Here is a 13512-nt window from a genome sequence, read left to right as displayed (position 1 = left end):
AATTACCACGTGCTTTATTTACCTGAAAAGAAAAGATTAGAAATTTTGTTTTTTTTTTTTTTTTTTTTTTTTTAGACAAAGTCTCTCTCTGTCGCCCAGGCTGAAGTGCAGTGGCACAATCTCAGCTTGCTGCAACCTCCACCTCCCAGGTTCAAGCGATTCACATGCCTTAGCCTCCTGAGTAGCTGGGATTACAGGTGCATGCCACCAAACCTAGCTAATTTTTGTATTTTTAGTAGAGATGGGGTTTCACCATGTTGGCTAGGCTGGTCTAGAACTCCTGATCTCAAGTGATCTTCCCACCTCGGCCTCCTGAAATGCTGGGAATACAGGTGTGAGCCACTATGCCCAGTCTAAATTTTGATTTGTAATGAATAGTGATGTAATTAAAATCACCCACAATAATTAGATCTTTTCACTGAGATAAGATTTTGGGGTGAGGATTGTATAGGGCTTCATTATCATCTAAAATATGTGGGTATAACAAGACCTATTAATTCCCAGTATAATCTCATGGCACCAATCTCCAACACGTATGTTTACTTAAGTTTATAGTGATTCATAGATCTGTGACAAAAGCACACTTAAGCCTGGCATCCTCATTATTATTATATGCAAGAAAACCAGCATAAGCTTGATTATTGCATGCTTTCTTCCAAGAGCAAAATTCCTTGATTCTATAAGTTGTGGAACGTTTGTTAGAAAGATTTTTTGAATTTATTCAGCGAAGTAAGTATGTGACATTTGTTTTTAACTGAACACTCTCTGATTCTTCAAAACCTGATCTTTTCTTTCATAAATATTAGCACAGAAGCTAGTCTCTAATAATGATTAGATGCAATTATCACCTCCTCTGGCATCATAACTGGCTTCTCTGAGGCAAACACTAAAAGGATAATGACTAAGCAGCCATCTACTCGACTTCTTTTTTTATTATTTGACATAACCAGCTTTGTAAGGCTGATGTGGAAGCTCCTCCGTTGTGTTTCAAGTTTAGATTAAATGAACTTTGTATTTGATGTTTTCATTTCTCCTTCTTACAAATTGTGTTGCTAGGGGCTGTTTTATTCTTAAACCTGAGAACTAAAACAAAACTGATGCTGCTAGCAGTCACCAATCCATACAACAAATTTACCCATCCACATCATACCAGTCCTGCCCTCTGTTGCTTGACCATTCCCAAAAAAGTTGTATCATGTGATGGAAATCGGAAGGGTAGGCCTTTCTTTTAGTGCACACGTCTACACCAGCAAAGGTATAGTCTTTAATATTAAAACATTCCAATTTTCATCCTAAACGTTATAGATAGAAAAGACAAATAAATTTTAAAACCATCTATTATAGGCTTTTTATGTAATGTACATCATTCACTTGAGAGCTGGATTAAAATTGGTTTGTCCTCTCCTACAAATGTTTCTCATGTTATATATGTGGAAATTGCCTAAAAATGAAAATCTACACAGCATATTTAAAAATATGAACCTTATGTAGTAGAAATGTTGTCAAAAGTGAAAGTGATAATTGTCATAAGATGCTTTCTAACATTTTTATTTTATATTCTTACAGGTTGAAATGGGCGCCACCCCATTTAAGAACCCTAGATTATCTATATTATAATCTTTATTTTTTCATGTAGAACAAATGTGTTTTTAAATAAGTACATATAATAACCTTTCATATATTGTCAGTATTATGTGTATTTAATGAGTTCTCTTTTTAAATTACTATTTTGTGCTTTTCTTTATGAAACATGTTAGTGATTTGTCAAATAGTTTAGACATTTACAATAATCAACCTATTTTTCTTCTTCTAATGTTTTCCTTAACATACCATTTTCTTTTAAACTGCTGATTACTTATTTTTCTGTTACATTTTTAGTAAAATAAATCTCTTTTTTTCTTATTAAAGAGAACATTAATAGCCACATGTATTTTTGAGTAAGCTTTGGACATTGGATTTTTAAGGTTTTGGAGTGTACTGAACTCTGTAATTTCAGGTGAGAAAACTGTCTTATAGTAGACCACTTTTAAGTTTCCTATGTTCATTAATTATTTTATTGCACTGACAACTTTGCTTTTTTGATCCTAAAGAACAAACAACTGTGGTGGATAGTACAGACATTGGAGTTGAATAGACAAGGTGCTCTTCTGTCTCTACCTCTGACTATCTCAGAGCTTTGCCAAAGTTTCCATAAAATAGTGAAACTGGTATTCTCATACTTGCTATAATGATTAAAAGACATTGTGTGAAATTTACCTCTGTGTCTGGCAAATACTTTGTATGAAATAAATGGGAGGGGAGATTTTATTATTATTTTTGAAGTTTCAAAGGCTATAAAGATTACATACTTTGAGAAAATAATTTTTAAAGACTATTATTTGTTATTTTAATTTAATTAACTTTAAAATGAGTTAATTTTATCACATTAATAGTATGATTTAAATAAATATTGCATTGTTATTCTCTCTGATTGATATAGCCAGATAATTGAACTTACTATGTTTGCATCTAATAACACATCTATATATTTTATTTCATTTTTCTTTTTTTAGACAGTGTCTCACTCTGTCACCAGGCGGGAGTGCAGTGGTGTGATCACGATTCACTGCAGTCTCGACCTTCTAGGCTCAAGTAATTGTCCTGTGTCAGCCTCCCAAGTAGCTGGGACTATGGACACATGCCACCATGCCTGGATAATTTTTTTAAAACTTTTTGTAGAGACAGAATCTCACTCTGTTGACCAGGCTGGTCTTGAACTCCTAGGATCCAGCATTCCTCCTGCACTGGCCTCCAAAGTGCTGGATTTCAGGTATGAGTGACTGTGTCCAGCCTATTTCATTTTTTATTGATTTTTTAAATTTAATTTTGAGACTTTTTTATTTAGTATTTGTAGTAAATATTGTTATGTTGCATTACACATATTATATCATGAATCATTTCCATTTAGATACTTTTATCTACAATTTCTACTTTACAATAAAATTATGGCTTATTTTTCTACACTTGGATTTGATGGGTATATTTTAATCTGGCTTTTCACTCTTGGGTGTTTGGTTTTGGTGGTGGTTTTGGGTGTTTTTATACTATTATTTTCATTTCTTTTAATTTTTAAAACTGGGTCATTCATTTAATACATTTATTATACCCTTCAATATGCCATACAGTCTTCTAGGCAATGAGGATAAAGCAGTAAATAATAAACACATAAAAATTTCTGCTGTGAAGCTTATTCTAGCAGTAGGAGACAGATATCAAACAAAATACATAAAATTTGATGAGTACCTAAAAGAAACTAACAGGACAGAGACTGGGTAGTATAGTTTATGTGCAATTTGCTTTTAGTTTTATTGAGATATAATTTGCAGATTATGAAATTTACATATTTAAAGTATACATCTCAAAATTATGTAATATACAGTGTTATGCAAACATCTAATTATATCCTTTAATTATAAATTATAGTCAAATCATAATAGAATTTTCAAACTTTTATGCCACCCCAAAAATAAATATTGTACCTTTTAGTAGTCACTCCCCGTTTCTCTCCATCCCCAGCCCTAGACAAACACTAATCTACTTTCTGTGTCTATGTATTTCTGTATTCTGAACATTTTACATAAATGTAATAAAAAATGTAGTCTTTTGTGATGAGCTTCTGTCATCTAGTGTAATGTTTTTAGGGTACACCAGTCTTGTACCATGTGTTAGCTCTTCATTCCTTCTCATCGCAGATTAGTACTCATGTACGTCAATAGCACAGTAAGGAATTAATTTTGATCCTTTATGAGTAATCACATAACTTCTGGGGCGAGCATCTTTTGTTATATGGTCTGATTATGTGGTAATTTCTGTTAACAGATTAATGAATAATTGAGGCCTTGTCTTTTGAGTAAAAGAGGACAGAGTACGTATTTGTTAGCTTTTATGTTTATTTGTGTCTCAAAACAATGAGGAATATTATACCCTCTGAGGAGTGAATATCTAGACTGGGAAGTTCTGTATTTCTGTGTTTATACTTGAACCATAACTGTAATTTTAAATTTGAAACTGTAAGCTTTCTTTTTTTAATTTTTTTGCTTGTTTAAATGTTTGTGAATCAAAAGGGCTTTTACCTTTCATTATATGTATGTTATATCTTGCTACCTCTGGATATTATTACCAAATTAGATAATAAAATCTCTTAAGGGAGGCCTATTGTAATTGGCTTTGAGCTAATGTATCAATTGAATATTCCTGAAATTTCAAGAAAATTAGCAAACTAAGAAATTGAATACTTTCAATGTGGGAAAAAATCCAAAACCTCAATGTACTAGAATAGAAACTAACTCAGAAACATTTTAAGAAGTTAAGTCAGCATAATTTAGATAATTTTTGGCAAACAGGACAACAGAATAATTTTGATTTAATAAGAATAGTTATGTATTTGATTTATCAGTATTAAGTATGACATCCACATAGATCTTTTTTCCTGCTTTTGTATGTTCTGCCTAAACTCAACCTGGTTTCTAACTGAATAAATTATCATTATTACTACAAAATGTTTAAGAGTATTGAGAGAAGAGAAAGTAAGAAACTGGTCAGGCAGACGGTTAAGATGGGTCCTTGGTAAAACTCCTTCAAACAAAGAACAGGCTGAAAATCAAACTGCAGGCCCTAGAGAAGAAATATTCTGTGTCCTTGAATGGAAACACCTACTGTGTGAACCCAGATGAACACATTCCACTCCTGGTTTAGACACATTTCTCCCTCCTTGTCACACCTTAGTCTCTTACTTTTCACCTACATTATATACGCCTACCTTTCTGTGATTGGCTGCAGGTTGAGTCTTCATTTACTTAGGATAAATCATCACTTCAACCCCTGATTGGTCTCACGCCAAGGTCTTGGGCCAAGCCTTCACCTCTGCCTCTAATTTGTTCTTTACACTATCATACCTCTTTCTAAGTGGTAGTTTCTCCAAGATGGCCTACACAGACCAATCAGCACACTCATCTCCTTCCAGTTCATAAAAACCCTCAGACTCAGTTTCATAGCTGGCAACAATCTTTCAGACCCCCTCTCCACTGTGAAGATCTTTCCTCTTTTGCTTGTTAAACTTTTGTTCGAACCTCACTTTTTGTGTCCACGCTATTCGATTTTCTTGGTTGTGAGACAAAAAACTCCAGGTATTACCTCAGACAATGAGGCTGCTACAATATGAGAAATATACATTTGTGTTTAAACAAATTGAATCATTATTTTAATATATTGTATTTAAGCATTTATATTATTTTTATAATAGTTATAATCATTTTTAATAGTGGCAAAATACACACAATAGAAAATTTAGCATCTTAATCATTTTTACAGTTCAGCAGCATTAAATACATTCACATTGTTATACAACCATCCCTACCATCCATCTCAAGAGATCTTTCCATCTTGAGAAACTAAAACTGTATCTTCCTTAAATAGTAACTCTTCATTCACTTTTCTTCCCAGCCTATTCTAAGTACCATTCTACTTTTTAGTTCTATGACTTTGACTACTCTAAGGTCCTCGAATCAGTGTAATCATTCAGTATTTGTCCTTTTGTGACTGGCTTATGTATCTTAACACAGTGTCCTCAAGGTTCCCTCATGTTGTATAGCAGGTATAAGAATTTTCTTCCTCTTAAAAGCTAAATAAAATTCCATTGTATGTATGTACTACATTTTATTTATCCATTCATTTGTCCATGAACACTTGAGTTGCTTCCACAATAATTACAATTTGCATGTTATCAAATTCTAAGACCATTAGGTTTTTAAAATCTTGGACTGTTACTATATTGAGTTAATGTGTGGATCTTAATTAGATACCTGTGCTATTTCTAAGTAAAATAATGCTGAAATATGAACTACTAAGCATAATTTTAAGGTGTACTTTTTTCTTGTTTTCATATGCAAATTAGAAACTTTATACATTTGAATTTGTTAACAAATGTGTTAATTTTGTCCACTTTGAGAAGTTTCACTGCAAGGGAAATGTATAGATGTATAAAAAGCTGTAAAAGTTTCAGGGAAAGTGAATTTGCCTTCATGAAGACTAAGGTCTGATGGGCTTATTTATAAGATTTTCAAAAAAGCTTCAGTATGAGATACCAAACTAACAAAAAGGTAGGATTTGGTTTTCTGTCTATTAAAATGGCAAATGTTTTGTTATGCCCAGACCGTTTGTTCCCCAAAGAAGACCACCAGAGTCCAGAGTCAAAGCCAAGCGGCAAGGATCTTTACTACAAGTTCGAACTTGGTCCCTCCATTCCACAGCATACAAGAGGGCCTCCAGACAAATAGAGTGCTTGCTTTTATAGCCCGATGTAAACCCAGGATATGTAAAGTTACAGGAACAAGGTAATTCTCTCAGTTTACAACATGACAATTAGATTTAACATTATACATTTAGCATTCCTTATGGAGGAGATCTCCCAGGTGATCCATTTTTCACAAGTTTTGAAAGAAATATGGAGAATGTGTTTGTGCTGGAGCTCAGGAAGTTGGAGGGTATATATGGGGGATGTGCCTCATTCCTTTCAGTTTTTGTATAATTGTTGTGCTCTCAATAAGTGACTGTAAAAAGTATTTTTTGTTTTGTTTTGTTTTGGCTGGGCGCAGTGCCTCACGCCTGTAATTCCAGCACTTTGGGAGTCCAAGGCGGGTGTTTCACCTGAGGTCAGGAGTTCAAAATGAGCCTGGCCACCACGGTGAAACCCTTGCTCTACAATTTTTTTTTTTTTTTAATTAGCCTGGCATGATGACACGTACCTGTAATCCCAGCTACTTGGGAGGCTGAGGTGGGAGAATCCCTTGAACCCAGGAGTTGGAGGTTGCAGTGAGCTGAGATTGAACCATTGCACTCCCGCCTGGGACAGAGCGAGACTCTGTCTCAAAAAAAAAAGTTATTTTTTAAACTCTGTGCAGTCTGCCTGGATAGCAGTTTGTGTTTTACCAAAATAATTTTCCTTGTTTTATGTTGGCTTTATTATGTCCATGATTATTTAAGAAAACTACAATATTTTTACTTAGAAAAGAGCCAAAGTTTTTCATAATCATAGTAACTTCCATATTTACATTTTTTAAATTATACTTTAAGTTCTAGTGTACATGTGCACAACATGCAGGTTTGTTACATATGTATGCTGCACCCATTAACTCATCATTTACATGAGATATTTCTCCTAATAATATCCCTCCCCCAACCCCCCACCCCACGACAGGCCCCAGTGTGTGATGTTCCCCACTCTGTGTCCAAGAGTTCTCATTGTTCAATTCCCACCTATGAGTGAGAACATGTGGTGTTTGGTTTTCTGTCCTTGTGATAGTTTGCTCAGAATGATGGTTTCCAGCTTCATCCTCTCCCTCGACACATTTAATTAATGAAGTGCTACAGCGAATTCTAAAAAGATCTAAGAGATTTGTTTTCACTTTAATCGCTGTGATCATGGGCCTAATTACAATCACTGCACTGGCCACCACTGCTGGAATGGCGTTACATCAATCTATTCAAACAGCTCATTTTGTTAGTAATTGGCAAGCCAATCCCACCGAATGTGGCATTCTCAACAAGGCATTGATCAAAAATTGGCTAATCAAATTAATGATTTAAGACAGTCTGTTATTTGGCTTGGAGATCGGGTAGTGAGTCTTGAACATCGCATGCAAATGCAGTGAGACTGGAATACCTCTGATTTCTGTATCACCCCGTATTCCTATAACAAGACTGACCATTCATGGGAAATGGTCAAAGGACACCTTCTGGATAGGGAAGATAATTTATCATTGGACATAACTTAATTAAAGAAACAAATTTTTGAAGCCTCTCAAGCTCACTTATCCATTGTGCCTGGAGCTGAGGCGTTAGATCAGGTGGCAGAAAATCTTTATGGATTGAACCCCACAACTTGGATCAAGTCTACTGGGGGCTCTACTAGTAAATTTTGGAATTATGTTTCTCTGTTTAATCGGCTTGTTTTCAGTGTGCCAGACCAAAGAATCCTGCGTCAAAATCGAGAGAACAAACAAGGCTTCATCACCATGGCACATTTATATAAAAAGAAAGGGAGAGATGTTGCGGGAAGTCAGGGACACTGAACGAAGGGACCGGCTGAAGCCGTGGCAGAAGAACATAAATTGTGAAGATTTCGTGGACATTTATTAGTTCCCCAAATTAATACTTTTATAATTTCTTATGCCTGTATTTACTGCAGTCTCTGAACATAAACTGTGAAGATTTCATGGACACATCACTTCCCCAGTGAATATCCTTGTGATTTCCTATGCCTGTCTTTACTTTAATCTCTTAATCCCATCATCTTCTTTGTAAACTGAGGAGGATGAATGTTGCCTCAGGACCCTGTGATTGTATCAACTGCACAAATTGTTTGTAGAGCATGTGTGTTTGAACAATATGAAATCTGGGCGTCTTAAAAAAGAACAGGATAACAGCTATGTTCAGGGAACAAGAGAGGTAACTTTGAACTGGCCGCCAGGGAACAAGAGAGGTAACTTTGAACTGGCCGCCAGTGAGCCTGACGGAACAGAGCTGTATTTCTCCTCTTTCATAAGCAAATAGGAGAAATATCGCTGAATTCTTTTTCTCAGCAAGGAACATCCCTGAGAAAGAGAATGCACCCTGAAGGTAGGCTTATAGACGGCCCCTTTTTAAGGCGTCCTGTCTTTTATGGTCGAAGCTGAAGGGATGAAATAAGCCCCGGTCTCCTATAGCGCTCCCAGGCTTATTAGGATGAGGAAAATTCCCACCTAATAAATTGTGTCAGACAGGTTATCTGCTCTCAAACCCTGTTTTCTGATAAGAAGTTATCAATAACAATGCGAGCCGGAAACTTCATTAGCAATTTTAATTTCTCCTCATCAGGTGGTCCTGTAATCTCGCCTGGCCTCCATTTGCTTTGTGATATTTTATTACCTTGTGAAGTATGTGATCTCTGTGACCCACACCCTATTCGTGCACTCCCTCCCCTTTTGAAAATCTGGTTTTAAGGCTCAGGGAACATCATGGATCCTGCCGACATGTGATGTCTTCCCTGGACACCCAGTTTTAAATTTCTCTCTCGTGCTCTTTCCCTTTATTTCTCAACCCAGCCGAGACACTTAGGAAATAGAAAAGAACCCACATTAAACATCGGGAGCAGGTTCTCCTGATACACAGTGACTCAATCCTGAATCCCAGCACTTTAGGAGGCTGAGGTGGGTGGATCACGAGGTCAGGAGATCAAGACCATCCTTGCTAACACAGTGAAATCCCGTCTCTAGTAAAAAAAAATACAAAAAAATTAGCCAGGTGTGGTGGCGGCACCTGTAGTCCCAGCTACTTGGGAGGCTGATGCAGTAGAATGACGGGAACCTGGGAGGCAGAGCTTGCCATGAGTCGAGATTGTGCCACTGCACTCCAGCCTGGGCAACAGAACGAGACTCCCTCTCAAAAAACGGTGGCTCAAGCCTGTAATCCCAGCACTTTGGGAGGCCGAGACGGGCGGATCACGAGGTCAGGAGATCGAGACCATCCTGGCTAACACGGTGAAACCCCGTCTCTACTAAAAAAATACAAAAAACTAGCCGGGCGAGGTGGCTGGCGCCTGTAGTCCCAGCTACTCGGGAGGCTGAGGCAGGAGAATAGCGTAAACCCGGGAGGCGGAGCTTGCAGTGAGCTGACATCCGGCCATTGCACTCCAGTCTGGGTGACAGAGCGGGACTTCGTCTCAAAAAAAAAAAAAAAGAAAGAAAGAAAGAAAAGAAAGAAGATTTTTCTTTTTTGAGACAGAGTCTCACTGTCACTCAGGCTGGAGAATGCAGTGGTACAATCTCTGCTCACTGCAGCCTCTGCCTCCTGGGTTCAAGCGATTCTCCTGCTTCAACCTCTTGAGTAGCTGGGATTACAGGCACCAGCCACCATGCCTAGCTAATTTTTGTATTTTTAGTAGAGACAGGGTTTCACAATGTTGGTCAGGATGGTCTCAGATTCTTGAACTCAGGTGATCTGCCCACCTTGGCCTCCCAAAGTGCTGGGATTATAGGCATAAACCCAGCCGAAAGTAGATGAATTTTTTTTTGTTGTTTGTTTGGTTTTTTTGAGATGGAGTCTCTCTCTTGTTGCCCAGGTTGGAGTGCAGTGGTGCGATCTCAGCTCACCTCAACCTCCGCCTCCCAGGTTCAAGCGATTCTCCTGCCTCAGCCTCCTGAGTAGCTGGGATTACAGGCATGCGCCACCAAGCCCGGCTAATTTTTGTGTTGTCAGTAGAGAAGGGTTTCTCCATGTTGGTCAGCCTGGTCTTGAACTCCCGACCTCAGGTGATCCACCTGCCTTGGCCTCCCAGAGTGCTGGGATTACAGGCATGAGCCACTGTGTCCAGCCTGAAAGTAGAGGAATTTTAAAGATACATACAATTAGTAAAGATACCTTACATATCTTTAATTTTTTTTTTTTTTTTTTTTAACAGAAACAGGATCTTGCTACATTGTCTAGGCTGGTCTGGAATTCCAGGCCTCAAGAGATCTGCCTGGGCCATCCAAAGTGCTGGGAAGGACACCTGCAGCCCCAGGCTAGACAATGTAGCCAGATCCTGTCTCTACAAAAAAACACAAATATTAGCTGGTGGGGGGCACCTGTAGTCCCAGCTACTTGAGAGGCTGAGGTGGGAGGATCCTTGAACTCAGGAGGTCCAGGCTGCAGTGAGCTGAGATCGCACCACTGCACTCCAGCCTGGGCGAAAGAGTGAGACCCTGTCTCAAAAATGCATAAATAGTAAAATTAGTGAGAGTGAATGAGAGATGGGATATGTAAAGGGAGTGGGAGGACTTAAGGAGTAACTCCTCGTTTCTGACTTGTGTAAGAATAACTTCTGTGATTGGTGGGGAAAATGCACCAGAGTTCTGTCAACTTGAAAGTGTTGTTCATTTCCTGTCCCCCATTAGGGGTTACCCCTTCCATCTTAAGCAGGATATTCTAGGATCTCTCAGTCTCACAGCTCTGCCCACCAATAACCAGCAGGTGAGCCCCCTCTCCCCAGACCTCTAGATCTGCAAAAGGCAACCTGGAGGCAAGGAAAGCCCAGCTGTGAGTAGTCATTCAATTCTGGTGCTGTGGTAACTGAGTTCAAAAACAATGAGTCTTGTTACCTATCGTGAAATGAAAGACACCTCACCAGACACCTCACTGGGTTGTGAGGCTCCAAGGAGCACACATTGTTAGGCTCAGTTCGATTCCCTTCAGCCCTCTGCCTGTTTGAAGGCAGTTCCTTATCTTGGAGACAACGTGCAGATGTTCTCTCTCTCTTTCCCTCTTTATTTATTTATGTATTTATCCTTAAGACAGGGTCTCTCTCTGTTGCCCAGGCTGGAGTGCAGTGGCGTGACCACAACTCAAACAGCCTCAACCTCCTGGGCTCAAAACGATCCTCCTGCCTCAGCCTCCAGAGCAGCTGGGACTACAAGCGCGCACCACTGCATAGGGATTATTATTATTATTTTATTATTTTGTAGAGACAGGGATGGGAGTGGTCTCGCTATGTTGCCCAGGCTGGTCTCAAACTCATAGCTCAAGAGATCCTCCCGCCTCGGCGTCCCAAAGTGCCGGGATTACAGGTGCCTGCCACCGCGCCCGGACACAGATATTTTCTATGGGTATCTGGAATGGCGTCCCCAAAGCTTGGCGCAGTGCTATGGTCAAGCCGGGTGGGGGGCACAGGCCAGCCTTCAACACCGTTGGCACCAATCAGAACAAGCAACCGTCCTCTCAGGGCCGCGACGGCCCCTTTCTGCCAATGGCCAGCCCCTCGCCGGTCCCGAGACCTCGCGAGAGCTCCCATGGCTACGCCTTCCCCGGCCTCGGAACGGCCTCGGAACTGCCCCATCCTTCTTCTTTCCCCGCCTTCCAGCGGCGCTCCACTCTCGGATTGGCTGATTGAGCCGAGTCAGTTTTTTTTTTTTCTTGGCCAGAAAGCGGTTCGACAATTGGTCCTTCTTTTGGCCCCTCCTGCGAAGCCCGAGGATTGGACGGCTGAGTCTGGCTACACAGGCCTCCGCGGGAGCGCGGCCGGGCCAATCAGGAGCTTGGCGTATTTTACAAACTGAGGAAGTTCCTCCAGCCGTATCCGAGAGAGTCAGGCGAAAAGCGGAGGAAGCTGGGTCGGCCCTGAGGGGCTCTCGGTAAGGTAAGGCACGGGGGTCTTGGAGGGAACGAGGGCTGCTGGGCTCATAGGGACGAGGGCAGTTCGAGGTCCGAGGGCGAAAGAGTAGGCTCGGGGTGTCTGGAGGTAGCACCCATAAGAGCGGTCTTGCAGACGCCGGGGGCTTGTGGGCGCGTGGATTAGGGCAGAGGTATCAGGGATGGCAGGACAGGTGCCCTGAGAACTGGTTGATCTTTGATCTCCGATTCTACCTGCCTTCTTCCCCGTCTCAACTGTAGCCATCATGACCACCCGGCAAGCCACAAGGGATCCCCTCCTCCGGGGTGTATCTCCTACCCCTAGCAAGATTCCGGTACGCTCTCAGAAACGCACGCCTTTCCCCACTGTTACATCGTGCGCCCTGGACCAGGAGAACCAAGATCCAAGGGTAAGAGCGGCCTAATGGGGGAAGACAGTAGTCACACCAGTAATGCACCCCAACACTAAACCTCACCTTTTTGTCCCCCCTCTCTCCCCTAGAGATGGTTGCAGAAACCACCGCTCAATATTCAACGCCCCCTCGTTGATTCAGCAGGCCCTAGGCCCAAAGCCAAGCACCAGGCAGAGACATCACAAAGATTGGTGGGGATCCCTCAGCCTCGGAACCCCTTGGAGGAGCTCAGGCCTAGCCCTAGGGGTCAAAATGTGGGGCCTGGGCCCCCTGCCCAGACAGGTACCTGTTGGAGCCCTGGTAACACGGCCTCCATGGCCGAGTAGGGAACTAGGAAGGGTAAAAGTGGGGTTTTGGGGTTTTGCACTCACTCCTGCTGTCTTCTGCTTACTGTGATAGTCCTGGTTCCACCTCCTGGAAAGCTCTTTGCTCTTAGAAGATCTCCCTTTCCTCCAGCAAAATGTCATCTCACCAGGCGCCATGGCTTGTACCAGTAATCACAGCTACTCAGGAGGCTAAAGCGGGAGGATCACTGGAGGCCAGGAGTTGGAGACTAGCCTGGATGACAGAGGGAGATCCTATCTCTTTAAAAAATAAATAAATAAATAATAAATGTCACTTCTTCTGAAGCCTTTTCCAGTTCCCCATGTCACTTGTTCTCCTAATACTTTGCAGTACTTCTTTTATAACATGTATATACCTTGGCTTGAGTCTGTTACCTGTCTATAGTTTGATGATAGCTTCTTGAGGATAGGGGCTTTGTCTTATTCTTATGGGACCCCAATGCTTAGAATAGTGTCTTATGTAACATTCTATGAACATTTGGTGGGCAGGTGTGGTGGCTTACGCCTGTAATTCCAACACTTTGAGAGGCTGAGGCGGGAGGGTCACTTGAGCTCAGGAGTTTGAGACCAGCCTG

General features: G+C 40.7%; 1 protein-coding gene across 2 annotated transcripts; it reads left to right on the top strand.

Annotated features, from left to right (window-relative positions):
* Window positions 1-10947: 10947 nt before the first annotated feature.
* LOC116268527 (tastin-like) lies at window positions 10948-13222 on the top strand. Of its 2 annotated transcripts, XM_009180678.4 has the most exons (5): window positions 10948-11025; window positions 11973-12187; window positions 12442-12590; window positions 12683-12875; window positions 12993-13211. In XM_009180678.4, the coding sequence occupies exons 3-5, from the start codon at window positions 12447-12449 to the stop codon at window positions 13088-13090; spliced, it is 435 nt and encodes a 144-aa protein (XP_009178942.1). In that variant the 5' UTR covers window positions 10948-11025; window positions 11973-12187; window positions 12442-12446; the 3' UTR covers window positions 13091-13211. The 2 variants fall into 2 exon arrangements, with proteins under 2 accessions (XP_009178942.1, XP_031517666.1); XM_031661806.1 differs by lacking the exon at window positions 10948-11025 and having other exon boundaries at window positions 12021-12187; window positions 13050-13222.
* Window positions 13223-13512: the final 290 nt, after the last annotated feature.

The sequence above is a fragment of the Papio anubis genome, unplaced genomic scaffold (genome assembly GCF_008728515.1).
Source record: "Papio anubis isolate 15944 unplaced genomic scaffold, Panubis1.0 scaffold253, whole genome shotgun sequence".
Lineage (NCBI taxonomy): Eukaryota > Metazoa > Chordata > Mammalia > Primates > Cercopithecidae > Papio > Papio anubis.
The sequence above is the reverse complement of the archived record's forward strand: the minus strand, read 5'-3'. Positions and strand labels throughout refer to the sequence as shown.

Coding starts and splice junctions, on each gene's coding strand:
- LOC116268527 (XM_009180678.4), top strand. CDS start 12,447: ATGACCACCCGGCAAGCCACAAGGGATCCCCTCCTCCGGGGTGTATCT. Junction 12,591..12,682: donor AGGAGAACCAAGATCCAAGG/GTAAGAGCGGCC, acceptor TCTCTCCCCTAG/AGATGGTTGCAGAAACCACC. Junction 12,876..12,992: donor TGGGCCCCCTGCCCAGACAG/GTACCTGTTGGA, acceptor TTACTGTGATAG/TCCTGGTTCCACCTCCTGGA.